This window comes from Chiloscyllium plagiosum, chromosome 30, assembly GCF_004010195.1.
Source record: "Chiloscyllium plagiosum isolate BGI_BamShark_2017 chromosome 30, ASM401019v2, whole genome shotgun sequence".
NCBI lineage: Eukaryota > Metazoa > Chordata > Chondrichthyes > Orectolobiformes > Hemiscylliidae > Chiloscyllium > Chiloscyllium plagiosum.
In genome coordinates, this window is record NC_057739.1 from 34,515,980 (window position 1) to 34,533,555 (window position 17,576).

At 39.0% G+C, this 17,576-nt stretch overlaps 1 protein-coding gene across 2 annotated transcripts in view; it reads left to right on the forward strand.

The window, feature by feature from the left end:
* Positions 1 to 17,576, forward strand: part of ddx31 (DEAD (Asp-Glu-Ala-Asp) box polypeptide 31) — an 89,765-nt gene that overhangs the window by 15,312 nt on the left and 56,877 nt on the right. For both annotated transcript variants that reach the window (XM_043720330.1, XM_043720329.1), the window contains exons 7-14: positions 476 to 520; positions 1,051 to 1,092; positions 6,001 to 6,065; positions 6,730 to 6,849; positions 8,453 to 8,559; positions 9,321 to 9,553; positions 10,242 to 10,418; positions 12,551 to 12,610. In XM_043720330.1, the coding sequence (XP_043576265.1) occupies positions 476 to 520; positions 1,051 to 1,092; positions 6,001 to 6,065; positions 6,730 to 6,849; positions 8,453 to 8,559; positions 9,321 to 9,553; positions 10,242 to 10,418; positions 12,551 to 12,610 (849 nt within the window). The remainder of the gene's footprint in view (positions 1 to 475; positions 521 to 1,050; positions 1,093 to 6,000; positions 6,066 to 6,729; positions 6,850 to 8,452; positions 8,560 to 9,320; positions 9,554 to 10,241; positions 10,419 to 12,550; positions 12,611 to 17,576) is intronic.

The window sequence follows — 17,576 nt, forward strand, 5'->3', positions numbered from 1 at the left end:
CCCCCACCTTGTCTCAGTCAAATCCATCGAATTCAGCACCGCCTTCCTAACCTCCAATCTTCTTCCTGACCTCTTCGCCCCCACCCTAGTCTGACCTATCACCCTCACCTTGACCTCTTTCCACCTATCGCATTTCTGTCGCCCCTCCCCCAAGTCCCTCCTCCCTACCTTTTATCTTAGCCTGCTGGACAAACTTTCCTCATTCCTGAAGAAGGGCTTATGCCCGAAACGTCGATTCTCCTGTTCCCTGGATGCTGCCTGACCTGCTGCGCTTTTCCAGCAACACATTTTCAGCTCTGATCTCCAGCATCTGCAGACCTCACTTTCTCCTTACTCTTGGTGTAGCCAGTGAGACTTTGAGCACCACATGTATATTGAATGAACTGACTTAACATTGCGGGGAGTGGGTGAATCCATGAAATCCACCTTCAAAAAATACTTAACCCTTAAATAATCTTTTGTTTTTGTTTCATAGCGCAGTGATGGACCATATGCTGTAGTCATCATTCCAACCAGAGAGGTATGCTATCTGCATCAAAATAAAGTGTGAAAGTTAAAAATAGTTTGTATTTAAATTTACTTGTGAATTTGTTATTTCCACTCTGCATCGAGTATTACCAGGCAGGGGGTAAAATACACCAACTGTATCACAAAGTTCACTTTACTCTAGTCAGCAGTAAGCTTGAACTCTAACCTCAAAACAGCATCTTAATGCATTAGTGTTGACTGTTTCACCTTTTGCATCTGTTTGAGTGAGATTGCCAATTAATGTCAAATACTGGGCAGTTTTGAGCTGTGAGAATGCACCCACCATGAACTAACTTCACAACCAGCAGGAAGAGGAGTTGTTCATGTCCTGCTGTGCCATTCTCATCCCAGAAGGATGATGTGCTAATTCAAAAGTGACTGATGCTATAATTCAGCAAAAACTGGAATATTCTTTAAAATTCAATGCTTATGAAGAGCATATATTCATGTGAATAAAAAGTAAGATGCATTTAGGATATTCGAAGAATTTTACATTAATATTTTGTTTACTCTCCTTATTAGCTGGCCCTGCAAAGCTTTGATACCATTCAGAAACTGATCAAGGTAAGCAAATCTCATCAGCACTGAGAATTAAACATGTCTACTCCTTTCACATGTTTTCTTCAAAAGATGACATACCGTGACCTGGTTATGAGGCAATGAAGACTTTTAAGAAGTAACATGATGAGGAAGGGCTAAGAAAAGGGAGATCCTTGTCTTTCAGGTGCATGTTGTAGGTCGTTTTTCACCACCTAACTCCATACTAAGACCACCTCTATACTTACTTGGATTTACCTTTTTATTAAAGACCGTGAGCTGACTGTTGTTGAATTCTACCCCCTCTCTGATTTCTCATTGGTTGGTGATAGAGGTGAGTCATTTTACAACTGTGCATCATTGTCAGAGAAAAGATGTCCTTGTGCAGCGTTACTTTTTTCTACAACTATACACCCCAGTCCAACACCGGCATCTACAAATCATATCTTTTATTTGCATAATATCGTGATTAATGTAATAAGCTCTTCTCAGTGTCCATGAAAACATTTATTAAATCTGCTCCATTACACATTACTAGATCCAAAATAGCTCAACCCTGGTTGGACCCACAATATATTATTCTAAGAAATTGTCCAGAATTCTTCCTCATGACTACTTTTGCCAATTTGATTTTCCCAATCCACAAAGATTAAAATTACCCATGATTAATGTGCTGCCTTTTGACATGCCCTCATTCTCTTCTGATTTATTTTCTGTCCTGCAGTGTAACTACTGTTAGGAGCCTACAAACTACTCCCACTAGTGTCATCTTCCCCTTGTTCCTCCACTCACCTGGATTCTATGACTTTTAATCCAAAATCATTTCTTGCTATTGTAGTTATTCTATCCTGTACGAACAAAGCTACCCTGCCCGTCCTTTCGAAAAGTCATGTACTGTGAATATTTGTTTTGCAGATTTGTAACCATATTTCACATCCATTCTAACTCAAATTTTGTTGCAAATATGATGCACATCCAACCATTTTACCATTCCTACTCCCCTAAATAGCTATCCTGAAATGCTGTCACATCCATATGCTTTGAAAGCCTACGTAGTACCTTTCCAGAGCTGCCACCCAAACCCTCATCACCACCCCTGCTCCGACTCCCAACAAAAACAAAACCCAAATAACTTTGAAGTCCTTACTAGAGTCTTAGTTATTCATTTCACCAGTACTGGTGCCAGTGTCTCATAAACTGAAACCAGTTCCTTCCACACCAAACATTCGGCCTTGCATTTAACGTCTTGATTGTGAAATCTCTTATTAATCGTACTTCAAGACACATTACTAAATCTAAATTTGCCTGTTCCTACTGCTCTAAGAAGCAATCCCTAATGTAGTCTATAAATTGCTCTTCTATCTTACTCTTGCACATTTGATTTTGTCCAGTCAGTATGCATATTAAAATTACCCATGACAGTTGTTGCTTTTTTACACCTGTTCATTTCCCTATTTCTGTTTTGTCCTCCATTAAGGCATCTCTTCAGAAGTCCACCCATTACCTCTCCCTTGTTATTATTTATTTCCACATCACAATCTACTGTACTTGTATTGTTATTCACAACCACACTCATAATGTCCTTACTAACAATGCTACCCCACCTCCTTTTCCTTTTTGCCTATTCTTTTTGAACATCAAATGTCATGAATAATTAGTTCCAGGCTTGACCATTGTGTAACTACATACCTATAAGCTATCAAATTGTATTCATTTATTTGTACTTGTGCTGTCAAATTATGCAAATTGGCATAGGGTAAATCAAGCTTGAGAGCTTAATCATGCTATTATGTTACAAATGCTGCATGCATTCAGACAAATAGCCTTAACATTGACTTTTTACGATTATTACTTAGAATGATTCTAATTTCTGCAGCACTTTTCTGCATATATTTTCTACCCTTTCCTGTCATGTGTTTATTATTGTTCAACTTTGCTGTCTTGTTTCTTTCTGACTTGTTAAACTTCCCTTCAATTGAACACTGAGCCTACTACTTAGTTTAGTTTAAAAGTCTATCTACAATCCCAGTTATATCATTCACCAGGGCACTGGTCCCATCATAGTTCAAAGGAAGCCCATTCCAGTAGGACCGGACTGTCATTCCCTCAGACCTGGTGCTAGTGTTCTGTGAATCAGAACTCATTTCTCCCATTCAATCTTTGAGCCGTGCACTTGCCTCTCAAGCTTGATTTACCCTATGTCAATTTGCACGTAACTCACATAGTGAGATGAGATTGGTGGTTCTGCATTTCAGTTCAGCTGGACCTGCTTGTAAACCCTCAGTAGAACCTCTTTCCTAATCTTACCAATATCATTTGGTATCTACATGGATCACAACTGGATCCTTTCCTTTCCCTCCCATTCCCAGATTCCTCTCCAACCCATAAAATGTGCCCTGAGCTTTGGCATCAGCTAGGTCTTTGGGCCCCACTGTCTTTGTTGCAGAGAGCTTAACTATGCTATCCACGGTTCTCTTTTCTCCCCATATTTGAAAGGCTGGATCATGGTGCTTTGGCCAGTAACTCCTCTTCCTTGTAATCTATGTCTTCATCCACACCTGGAGCAGTAACTTAGTTATTGGTCAAGAGTCTGATGCTCTTCCAAAGCTAAATTCTGGATCTTCATACTTGTCTCACTCACAATCATACTCTCTTGTCATTGACCGTGGACAAGATTTGTTGTAATTAATCTAAGGGATATGACTGTCCCCTAAAACAGTGTCAAAGTACTCCACCCTCTCCTTGATGTGTGGTACTATTTGCAGCTCAGACTTCAGCCCATCAACTTTGAACCACAATTCCTTGAGCAGTGAGCACTTGCTGCAGATTTGGTGATTGTGGATTGTATGAGCTCCCATTCATTACAGCTCCAGCACATTGACTGCCCCGCCATCTCTATTCTATTTAATTCAGATGTGGAATATTCTAAAAATAAATGTTCTAACTGTACTCTTTAGCTGTAATAACTTCTCCTGATTTAAAGAAATTCTTGGCCTATTAAAAGAGACATAGACGAAATATCACCAAGCAACCTGTTTTCCTGTGATGTTGCAGTTTGACTCTGACAGCTAGGAACAGATTGGTTTCTCTGCCTCTGGTTTTTATTTCCACCTGCTGCTACCTTTCTCATGCTGGTCGCTTTTCTCTTTTTATGGAATTGCTAATTCTGAGCGCTCTTCCAGAATTTGCGAAGCTGCTGTCCCCACCCTCTCCCATGCTATTTAATTTATTAATTCCATTACGTTTTGGTCCTGTCCATTTTGAGTTAAGCAGGAGAACTTCCAGCACCCTGAAATGGAAATCTTCTAGGTGTTGACATTCACTGTAGTCTCAATGACACCTGTTGTACCCACTATCTACGTTCATTTGTGAAGAATGGGCTCAAGCAAGTAGCCTCTGCAACAAGACTCCGTGTCCTCAAGAAGAGATAGTTATTGGGGCGTGGAGAGGCAACAGAATTAGAAACTTTGCACCATAGGTAATTAGAGGACAGGAAACCATCCAGCACATTATGCCTCTCTGCAAGCTCATTTGTAAAGAAAGACACAACCAATCTCACTGCTCCATGTTTTTCATTTTCTTTGTAAAACTTTCTTTGCTTCAAATATTGATCAAGCCTTCCTATACACAATGTAATGGTCAATTATTCACTGAAACAAAATATTCTGTGCTCAACAACATTCACTGAAGAAATTTCTCTGAACTTCTCTTCATATTTTCAGTGAAAATTTTAATCCTTTGCTACCATCTCTTAAGCAGAGGTATGGTCTTTCTATAATCACTCCATCAAGACCCTTAAATTTTAAAAGCTTTAGTCTTTGCACTGATGGAGGTGGATGTAGGTTTGCTTGCTGATTTGGAAGGTTCATTTCCAGGCATGTCGTCACCCTACTAGGTAGCATCTTCAGTGGGCCTTAGGTGAAGCACTGCTGATAATTCCTGCTTTCTATTTATATGTTTGGGTTTCTTTGGGTTGGTGATGTCATTTCCTGTGGTGAAGTCAATTCCTGTTCTTTTCCGAAATGACTGCCAGACTACTCGGACCCCTTGGCATCGTGGTAGCCCACAAGCCCATCAACACACTAAAGCAGCAGCTAATGAACTTGAAAGACCCTATACAGACAACAAGCAAAACTAATGTCATTTACAAAATATCGTGCAAGGACCGGAACAAACACTACATTGGACAAACAGGCAGAAAATTAGTCTCCAGGATACATGAACACCAACTAGCCACAAAAAGACATGACCCTTTCTCACTAGTATCCTTACATACGGATGTGGAAGGAGACCACTTCGACTGGGACAACATATCCATCCTAGGACAAGCCAAACAAAGACACGCACGAGAATTCCTAGAAGCATGGCATTCCAACCAGAACTCTATCAACAAACACATCGGGTTAGACCCCCATCTACTACCCCCTGAGAAAAAGAACAGGAATTTACTTCACAGAAAATGACATCACCAACCCAAAGAACCCCAAACATATAAATGGAAAGCAGGAATTATCAGCAGTGCTTTGCTTGAGGCCCACTGAAGATGTTACCTCGTAGGGTGACGAAACGCCTGGAAATGAACATTCCAGCTCAGTGAGCCAACCTACATCCAGAACCTCGACCTGAGCTACAAATCTTCTCGAAACTCGCTAAGACCAATGGAGATGGTTCTTGGAGCTTGAGGCTTTTTCATAACTGTCCTATCCTACATTGTACAACCTCTGATGTCAATTACGTTTCCTTAATTCAGCACCTATTAAGAAAACTATGGTTTGACCAATGTATGTGCAGATTTATCAATAGTTCTTTATTATTGTATCCTACACCACTATTTATAAAGCCAGTGTCACTGAAATAGACAAAAGCAGATTGAATGTTTCATGCTCTTATCTGGCTTCCTAAATGATCAGTTGCATTTTGTTTTAAACTTAATAGCCATTTACATGGATCGTGCCAGGAGTACTGATGGGAGGAGAGAAACGAAAATCTGAGAAAGCTAGGTATGTCTGACCTCATCAGTGAAGAAAATAGAGAAAACAAAACAAACATGAGCTTGCTGAGTAAAGCCCAGTGTTTTTATCGTATTGAATTGGTATTGATTTAAAAAGTATGACTAATAGGATTGTTGGACAGCCTCCTCCATTACAGTATAATTCTAGCATGCACTGGTGTGTTTCAACTTGATAGTTAACTATTTTCACATTTTACTCATGGCTTTGATTAGCAATCAAAATATTTAATTTTGTTCCAAGAGTGCTGTGCCCAAAGGCAGGTCCTTGCATTATTGTCTGTTTGTGCTTCCTTCTGAGCTGTTTTCTTGGCAGTCTTTGTCAGTAGTGGAAGGCGACAGCAAGCCACTCTTGGAGACAGGCCACAGAGGCAGACCCAAGTCTTCAACTGGAAGTCAAAACTGTACTGCTTGCAAGGTTTAATTCCTACACTGGCTAATGTTATCATGAGGGCTCTGTCTTTGCAATCTTGCCTGAGATATGGTGACCCTAAAAGTAAATCCCCATCAGCCATCTCTCGCTCTCTAATGAGAGAGCTTCCCTATGGTCCTCTGGGACGATTGTGATTTTTATCTTAATTCACTGTGTGCAGTGTTTCAAGAAGTTTGAGGCTATATGAATTAAAAGTTCTATAATTAGTACTTTCTTGTTCTAGGTTACGTAAAGGTATAAATATACTTCTATCAACTCCAGGGCGACTAGTGGATCATATAAAGAACACAAAAAATATTTGTTTTTCTCGTGTACAGTGGCTTGTTATTGATGAAGCTGACAGGTAAATGAGTACAGGTGGTTCTGGGATAAAGTGCATTTTGGTAGTGCAATTTGGCTATAACATCGCTGAAGAATTGGGGAACAGTATTTTGAATAATGGCAATAGCACGATCCAGCGGGGATCAGTTTGTACAATTCACTTTGCGCATGCTCCGATGTGCGTGCTGAAATCACCATGCCATTCTTCGCATGAGCCAATGTTCTTGGTGTTTTGCGCATGCACTAGTGTCTGTGCCACAGTCTCTGCACCGTTCTGAGCATGTGTGATGTCAGCGCCACAGTCTCTGTACCCTTATGTGCGATGACACTGCCGGTTTTCCTGCTATACCGCACAAGCGCTGATGTCAGCTGCCAACAGTGCAGCTTTCTGTGAGAGGTACTGTACAGAGAACAACTTTCTTACATTTTTTTAAAATGTGCTGTGTTAAATTTACTTTTGTTAATAAATATAATTTCAACCTTCATTCAGGTTGTGCTTTACTTTGGATGATTTTTGAGTGTTTGTGAGTGGCCTGCCCCCAAACCCACTTTTCACATAGGCCCCATTATTTCTATTAAGCGAGGTTTTGCTGGAGCACAACTACAGCAATATAGGGAATTACCTGTATAATACATGTGGCTCAATGGATAGCGTGCTCTCATCTTTTGAGTAAGCAAGTTATGGGCTGAAATTCCATTCTAGACCCTTTGAGCACAAAAGCTTGACTGACATTCCAATACAATATTGCTAGTGTTGCCTCCTTTCAGCTGAGAAGTTACTAATGCCCCACGTATTCTCTCAGGTGGATGAAAAAGATACCAAGGCACAATTGTGGTGTATTTGGCAATATTTATCCCTCAATCAATTTTTAATGATGCTGATTACCTAGTCATTATGAACAGCTTTGTTTATGGAAGTTTGCTGCATTTCTGGTGTTGCGACAGTAAATGTGCTTCAATAGTATTTGATTTATAAAGAGGTAAAGACATCATAAAAGGTAGTGTGTAAATGCACATTTATTTTTTAAGTTAGGCAAGAACTTTTTAGTTTATAACTAACTGCAGTTTCAGATCCAACATTCCACTAAAATTGGGGTTTCAGATTCCCTCTCATCATCATTATTCTTCTTTTCTCTGAAAATGCTAGTTAAGAGACCTGATATCACCCCTTTAATGAATTTCCCCAGTTATAGGACTATTTATCAACCTGTTGTCTCGGATTCACAAACAGCATCTTAATCCTTTTCCGCAAACTGTAATGTTAAGCGGTGTTTGTACAGTAGAACTGGAACTTTAATTAAAGTTTTTGTTTGTTACTTTTGCGGTAACGGTTTCCAACCAATAGATGTCTCTATTGTACTTTGCAGTCCATCACAACAAACTTCAGGAAAACATTTTTGTGGTGGGGTGTGGAGTAACTTAGATAAACTGAGTCCCATTGCTTTGAAAACTTTATTCATGTTGCTTTGACTTTCTAGGTCTTACTTCTGCTCTTTGCTATTCTCTGGTGTAAAGGAGTATAGTTAAGCTCTATCTAACATCAAGTAATTTAATATCTTGTTGAGAGAGCATAGAAATTCTTATGAAGAACAGTTTTTGTGACCTATTTTTCTGTCTGTGAACAGGTTGCTGGATCTGGGTTTTGAGAAAGATATCACTGTGATATTGAACGCTCTAAATGCAGCACATGAGAAAAGACAAAATGTTCTCCTCTCTGCCACCTTAACAGATGGTGAGACTTTGGTTCCTGGTGAATAAATGTAAATATTTTAAATAAGAAAAGACCATAAATACAGCCATTAAGATTCCATCATTCAATTTAGTTTTACTGTTTGGACTGCTTGAAATCTGAATCTGGCATGGTAGTCATTTTGCTTCCACTGTGGTGTTGGATCAAATCCCGAGAATCCTGATCTAACAGCATTACATAATACGTTCACCACTTAGACTACAGTCATCAAGAAGAAGTTCCATCGCCACCACTTTCTCAAAGGAAAATTCTAGCCTTGTTAATGACCCCTGTATCACCAGAATGAATAAAACTGGATTTCAGTCTGTGTTTGGGCAAATTGCCTTCAAAACCTTTTCCACTCGTATACTTTTCCCCATATTACTATTGTGGAGCACACCAATAATAGAGCAATGTGAAGCCTACTAAAATGGCATATGGCTCTGCACTATGCCATTGGTTTGAAAAGTTTTATGTTTTTAAAGAAGAAATTGTAGCCCAAGTACAAACAATTTTATTGGAGCAAAGTTCTCCTTTGCCAGTTTTGGTTTTTAAGGTATTTTTTTCAGGTACTGCACAACATCCAAGTCATTCTTTCCCCTTGGAACTCAACTGCAAAATAATATTAAACAGCTTAAATGAAATTGTGCATATCAGAGGTAACTGAAGTAATCTAAAATCAGAATAGTCTATGACTCTCTGACTGTAAGTGCCCATCTTTCTTTGAAATATAATTGCTTAATGCAATATATTTTTTATTTCAGGAGTGAATCGTTTAGCTGGGATCAGTTTGAAAGAACCAGCCAATATATATATAACTGAACCACGGCAGTCCAAACCTGTATTTACAACAAAACAAATGACGGCCAAGCAGGAGAATATTGAGGAAGATTTGGAATGCTTTTCAATTCCAGAACAACTTCAACAGTTTATAGTGATTGTTCCCAGCAAACTGCGACTTGTTACACTTTCAGCATTCATACTCCAAAAATGCAAAGTAAGAAATGGCCCTGAATGTGGTGATGTAGGATGTGGTTGGGGGATACAGTGGTATATAGTGGTAATGTCACTGGACCAGTAATCCAGAGGAGCAACTAATGTCCTGGAGACATGGGTTCAAATCTCACCAGTACAACTTCAACTCAGTTGCTAAATCTGGAATAAAAGCCAAGTCTTGGTAATGGTGAATGATGAAACTATCATTGTTTAAAAACTATCCGGTTCACTCCAGCAGGTGAAAGATGACTACCTTTCTAAACTGCTGGTCTACATGTGACATTAGACCACAGCAATATGATTGACCCTTAACTGCCCCCTGAAATCATTTCAGAGTCAACAAATAATAGCCTTAACAACACAGCCCACATCTTATTGATGTGCGATGGGAAATTCTATTATTGGGGTAGTATGTCAGAGGTTAAAACTAATATGTAGAGTTCATATTCTGTCAGGACAGTTTGAAAATTTGGAATCAGCTGGAGGATGTACACTGAAAAGAAAAATCTTCATTTTATCCTGTTTAACTCAGACGGAACTAAGATTTAGTTCCATTGTTGTTTCTTCTCAGAACCAAAATCATCAATTGATATGTGGTCTTGTGCAATTTTCCACACAATAATTGATTAATTGGAACTATTTTTACTTCCGATCCAGTCACATCTGATATTTTTTTCTATTTTTCACAGATGGAAAAGATTCAGAAAATGATCATATTTTTCTCTAATTGTGAGTCTGTGGAATTTCACTACACCCTTTTCACAAATGTCCTTACTCCATATTCTGACAGCAAGGAGCTAAAACATTTATCTTTCTCCGCTTGTAAAATGCTGTTTCTGCGCTTGCATGGGAACATGGAGCAGGAGGTGAGTTTACTTTTATTTGCGTATTGAAGCATGAAGGAACTGACACTTGACATTAAGAAAGGATTTTCCTTTTGCTGCCTTTGATTTTTCACTATCAACGCCGCTCTGTAACCCTGTCAGTTTCCACACCATCTACCTGTGCTACTTTTGAAACAGCTGCTAAGAGGTGTGCAGGAGTACCGTGGTTGATTCTACTATTTATCACCCAGTCTGCGTGGGTGAGATCAGAAATTCTCTGTGTGGGGAACTGCAGGGAAGAAACACCATGGTGCAGCATGTGATGTGCATTAGCAGGCCGCCAGACAGTCATTGGATCTCACTTAAATGGTTGCAGAAACTCCCTAGTCAATGAAATGCACTGATTCTTGGCTTGACTGTTAGAGAGAATATCTTAGTATATTGTAGAGCTCTATCTCTAGCAGGTGAAGAAAGTCTTTGTGGGAGGAAAAGGATCTGGAACCATCCACTCCCACCAGGCAAAGTAGTTTTATTTTTAAGTTTTCATAATTGCTGTAGTGTACGTGAGGAGGTTAATAATATGGCTCTAAACTGTGTGATATTCAACACTTTGTAGGTGTGACCTAGACATTTCTGTTTCAATTGTGCTCTAAGGACTGAAGTAAATGCTGCCATAAAAGAATTATCATTTGGGAAAACTCCAGTGGTTGATTATGACTGTGGCTGCCCTGGGGAAATTGTATTTTAAAATATAATGTTCTAAGTAACCTGCATTTAAAATCTTGATGTTTCCACCCAGAAAATGCAAATGCAAATTAAAATCCTAGCCATCGACTGTGATTTTTTGCCAAATAATCAATGTAAAGGTGGAAGGAAAAACTGGCTGGGTAATGTTCCACACCTGCATTACTGGAATACGTTTACTCTACCTCTAATTGAGAATACAGTATGGACTTGGAGAAAATAGATTTAGTTTAAGGAAAACACACCAAGACTGACAGTTTTGATGCCCATTGTAGCCATTACACTTTGTGAGCCAGAGCAGGCTGGATATGTAGGACGCACACACCCTGACCAGCTGTTATCTAGCAAAACAAAGATTAAGTGGATGGGCGTCAGGGGAGGAATTTTAATGTTTATTACCCTGAGTATAATTAGTGCATTATGTCTTCAAATTAGAGCGTCAATGGAGCTAAATAGCATACCCCATATGGTACTGCTGAGCGGATGCACTGCTGCATTTCAGATACAATAAGATTCTTCTTACTGTCGTTATTGTTGTCACTTGCTGCTTACTGATACTTAAGTTGCCCAATCTTCTAACTCTGTCCCTACTACCAGAAAAGTGGTGCATGTTATTTCCAAGTATTTGCCTTGTTCTTTTTCTAGATCATTTTATACTTGTTTATTATGTTCTTATGCCATTAATCAGATAGAAGTGTTCATTACTTAATTGAAATTGAGATATAATTCATGCTCTCATAACTTGTTTATGATTTGTACTAGTAATTCTAGTGAGCTTGAACCCAGTGGAGTGATTATAACACCAGAATGGCCATGCCTGTGTAGGCGCTGGCCATAACAGACTGCAGGAAATGTCTGCATGTGCCACTGATGTCAGTAGGTTGGGTAAGAGGAGGCACTGAGACTGGGGACGAGGTCGAGGCCAGGGCATATGAAGCAGAGTTTTCCCTCTATGGCAGCATCTGTGAAGCAATTCTCCTCAGCCCCCACTCTTTTGTCATGTTCACCCTACCACTTAGTCCTCTCCAGCCAGGGTGCTAGCTGGGCAGGGGTTCTTCATGGAGATAGTGCCCTCATCAGGGGCTACTGCTGCATCTTTTTCCCCTACTCCAGCCTTCTGTTCCCCCATCCCAAAAACCAACTGGTTGTCCAGAGGCTAAAATCACAGACGGAACTAATGACGTTAGCTGGCTGCCACGCTGTGTTCTTGCAAATGTATGCAGGTTGCTCTATTGGTGCTAGTGTTCACAATAAATGCATCTTCTTTCAAAATGATTCATTTCAAAGAGTATTATTCTATTTGAAAACAAGTTTGAGCTTTAAGCTTCCATCTCTGTTAGATCTGAATACAAGTGTTAAGTATAGGAATGCACTGTATGTTTTTGCACTCTCCGGTGATGGTACTGTTATTCTTTACTTTTATTTTGCAGGCACGGAAGCAGGTTTTTCTGGAATTTTCACAGTCAAAAATGGGTGTCCTTCTCTGCACAGTAAGTACAAATCTTAAAGGCTAGTCCAAAACAAGAGAGCATTGCATTAAAACGAGAGCCAAGCCATTCAGCAGGGATGCTGAGAAACATCTTCATGCAAAGGGTAATAATTTACAAAGTGTGGAATTCTCTCCCACGAAAATAAATGGATGCTAGATTATTAATAAATTTTAAATCTCAGAATGATAGATGTTTGCTAGCCAAGGGATATTAAACTGAGATGGGTAAAAGGAGTTCACTTACAGATCAGTCATGATCTAACTGAATGCCAGAACAAGATTGGAACAGCATTCCTTACAAGTTGTTGTCTTCTGCATGGACCTCTAAGGTCCATGCGTGGCAGTAGTTTTTGGAACTAGAAGTCAATGCTGCAAACCGTGTCGGCACGATGATTGTTGTACATGGAGTGTCAGAGCAGCTGTGTGCATGCGCGGATAGAGGGAATATTGGCCAGGGGTCGGTTGATTGGCATCCTCCCTTTCCAATAATCCTTAAAGAATGGTGAAATTCTTGTTTTATTTTTTGTCTAGGGAAGTGAAAATCATTTTTCTGATGTCTTATACAGAATAATTTCTTTATCTTTCAATTAATTTGCATGTTGTTCTCTGAATATTTGATTGTTGTACATGGAGTGTCAGAGCAGCTGTGTGCATGCGCGGATAGAGGGAATATTGGCCAGGGGTCGGTTGACTGGCATCCTCCCTTTCCAATAATCCTTAAAGAATGGTGAAATTCTTGTTTTATTTTTTTGTCTAGGGAAGTGAAAATCATTTTTCTGCTGTCTTAGACAGAATAATTTCTTTATCTTTCAATTAATTTGCATGTTGTTCTCTGAATATTTTCCAGTTATCACTCTTCTCTGTCTTCCAGTTTTTCTCTTGTTTGTTTTTCTATTCCTTGTGCGTCTCTTAGCCAGATGGTTCTTGATTCTCCTTTTTTCTGTCTCTTTTTGCAGTCTTTACAGACATATTCTGTTTCTCTGACACATTTGCTGAAAAATGTAATTAACTCTTTGAGCTCCAAAGTGTTAATTACAACTTTCAAAATGACATTTGATGACCTTTGATTACATTCAAATTATCTTTTGATTGCATTATTGAGGATGCAACTCGAGACAACTTGAATATTTCAATGAGTATGAATATATTAAAAAGCATTATTGTAATCTTGCCCTAAGATTGACTATTCGAGGCCATAAGGATGTTCAAATGAGGGAAATTTGCACAAGCACAGATGAATATGTTGGTTGGGACAGTTTATCTCAGAATCCCTACAGTGTGGAAGCAGGCTATTCGGCCCATCAAGTGCACAGTGACCCTTTGAAGAACATCCCACCCAAACTCACCTTATCCCCTTCACCCTGTATTTCCCATGGATAATCCACCTAGCCTGCACATCTTTGAACTTGGATGAAACTGGAGCACCCGGAGGAAACCCAAACAGACACGGGGGAAAATGTGCAAGCTCCACACAGGCAGTCACCCGAGGTTGGGATTGAACCTAGGTTCCTGAGAGACAGCAGTGCTAACAACTGAGCCATTGTGCTGACCAGTTTAACAAGGATTGGAAAAAGTAAAAGTTGCAAATATGTAATAAAAAGGCTGGAACTACACAGTAGATCCATCGGCATCTAAAAAGAGAAAAAGCAGATTTTTTTTTCCAAATGGAAAGCCGCCTTAACGTTTTTTTTCAATATCTGAAATTGATCATTTGAAAATTGTACAGCTTCAGAAACCAGATTCATTTTCAAGAACAATGATGAAAGTAACATTAAGTTTGTTCCTCTGGAAATTTTCTGAATTTAGGTTTCATGCAAGTTCAGCTAATGGTTTTAGCAGTATAAATGTTGATTGCAGTTTGGAACTGTTAGTCGTAAAAGACCACTTAAAGGTTTAAAGGATGTTTTAGTGTATATTTATAATTAGGAATTCACTCATTTCCATAATTTAAGGGCTATGATAGATCCAAAGCAATATTTATTACAATTGACATGAGAAAACATAGTGCATTTTATCAGTTACACAATGGTTGAATATACTGGAAAATTAGTGTAAGTATTTTCATAATCTGGTAAGTTATTTATTCTATAGTAGTATGCCACGTGATTTGACCACACTGGCATCAACAGGGAATGCCAGCATAGAATTGTCACTTTCGTCTCTTGGACAGTGAATTGGCAGAATGGTTTCACATGGTAGAACTCTTCTAGTTTGCTAACTAAATAGTAAAAATACTAATTAGAATTGATGCTTGTCTGTCATGATTTCATTGTTACCAGTTTGATGCTAGTTGTTAGAAATTGGTGTAGGTTCTCTCATGGGTAATAATTTTGCTGATTTTGAACAAAGCAAGTATCCTGATTACTAGGTTTTACAATTCAAATTCCCTAAAACACACTATAAAATCATAATAGTGCAGCAATTCTTTCTAAATGTTAGGAGACCATAACTGGCAAAATAATAAAAATTCATTAAAGCTAAGCTGCCAGAATGTAAAGAAAAAGCTAACGTATATTTAATTGAAAAGTTTTTTTTAAACATATGGACACACAATCTCTCTTCCACACCATTCTTCATCCCCACTCTCACACTGGCATCACCAGGCCATTGCCACCTGCAGCCAAGTGTTCCAGATATGTTCCCAAGCCTACATGAACTGTGCTCTTCATCTGCTTACTCAAAGACACCTGATGGCAACCTGGTGACTTCCCCTTATGGGAAGATTGCAAGCCTTTGCTTGGCATGTCCCGACACAGTATAACCATGTTAGAAGCTCAGTGGATTACTGGAGTTTTGTTGTAAGTCTTTTCTACTTAGTATTGCACTGTCATGCACTATAAATTTAAGACTGTATGAGCAGTATCTTTGTTTGTTTCTGTTCTTCCTTTCTGGTCGTTTTGAACTAATTATTTGTTTAATAAAAAGGCAGGTGTGTCTTGTCCACTTAGAGCTAAAAATGACCAAGCTAATGCTGTCAGGTATTAATCGGAACCTTGTGTTGGATTGTTTTGGCTCTCCTTGCTGCTACTCAGACTGCAGAAGGTGGCATTCTGCACTCCAAAGGTGGCAGATGCTGATTTCTAAACGTGTGAATCTTGACTATTTCCACCCACCGAAAATGTGTAAATTACAGCTATCGGGAGTAATTAGCGCTGATAAACCCTTCCGAGCTCATTCTGTTTGTGATGACGCACTCCTGAATTGCTCTTTCAAGGCAAGCTGTCACTAAAGAAGCAAGACTGAGCAAAAAACACCAGGTTTTCGTGTGTAGGCTTTGATTTTGTTTTTTCATGCTTAATCTGATTAGTGTATTTCAAGTTTCACTCCAAGGCTTTTTCTGTTTGTATAATTTTTCAGGTGCATATTTATTGATGTAGAATCTCTTTACTATGAAAATCTATTGCTTAAAAAAGAATTCACAGCATTCTGTAATATAATATCATCCCTGCACTGTTAAGACTCCATACAAAGCCATAAAATGTGGAGGGAACTTAAGATTTTTTAAAAACTGCATAAACATACACTTTTGAATTACTTTCCTTTTACATAGTTATTGACCTGTGCTTTTGCATATACAGTCATAGTTATAATTTTATTTAATTGACAACAAAAAATTATACAACAAAACCTTGCAATTTTTAATTGTATATAGCTACGAATAGTTTACCTTCACCAGATAAAATATAAAAGCTAAAACAGCATCATGTTAAAATAAGTGCATATGCAGACACATCTACATAGTTGGCTGGATGATTGGTTTGCAATCCAATAATGCCAACAATTGGAGTTCAATTCCTGTACCATCTGAGGTCACCATCAAGGTCCCACCTTCTCAATCTTGTCCCTCGCCTAATGCATGATAACTCTCAGGTTAAACCACCACCAGTTGCCTCTCTGATGAGAGAGCAGCCCTATGGTCCTCTGTGACTCTTCACACTTAAGAGTATTACAAAAGTGTTAACTTTTGTCATTGAGCTACAAAAATACTGAAGAATGTTGAAATGCCTAAAACAGAAGTCCTGAGAGTTGTATGTTTGGTCACTTTCACAACCTGAAGTTTTTTTTACAATCTTTGCTTTTCTTTGTAAATTAATTTTTGTATTATTTCGTGCCCTTGAAATGAGCTATTGAATTACACGTGGAACCAGTTATTGTGGTGGTATGCCATTGCATGTTAGAATGTGGGTGCATGCCCACAGTTCGCCATGTGGTGAGTTCTGAGCTGGGCTGTACCAGCAAGGACCATTAAATTATAACCATCGAATAACATTGTGACCAGAACAGATGACCCAAGTAAACTTTCAGCATGAGCTTAACCCAGCTTGGTGCATGTCACCTCGATTAACCCCTGACAGCACTCAATGCTAGTTCGTGCCAGACTGTCCCTTTCTTTCCAAAACAGCAATCAGTTTAAAATACTAAACTTTGAAATGCTGAAAATTTTCTTGTGAATAGCCATGCAGTTCATTGTCCATGCCGGTGTCTTCAAAACTCTTTTTTTTTTGTCCACATTGAGAATACTTTCAACGCAGATCTTTGTCTATAACAGTTGAACTCACACCCATTCTGAGCATTTTCTCACAATTTAGACACATTGATTTCCCCTCCCCTCTTTCTCCCCCCACACCCCACTTTGACCCTACTATCACCACCATCACACCAGTACTACAGACCCTCGCCTGTGCTTTTATTTGGCAGCTTACAGGTGGACCATGACTAATACTGCCAGTGTAGTGCAAACATGTTGCATGTTAAGCATGCTTCAGTTTTGTTCTCTTTTGTTTAAAGAGAGACCAAGAAGGTTAATTATTTTGGAACCAAACAGTTAATTTAACCTATTAAATGGTAGCCATGTCAGAAATTAGTGGCAAAGAAAACACTGACCAATCTTAGCATTCTCCTAGTGTTACAGTGAGATATTGATGAAGGAATAAATGTCCCATCCCTTCCATTTTTTTCCCCACGCC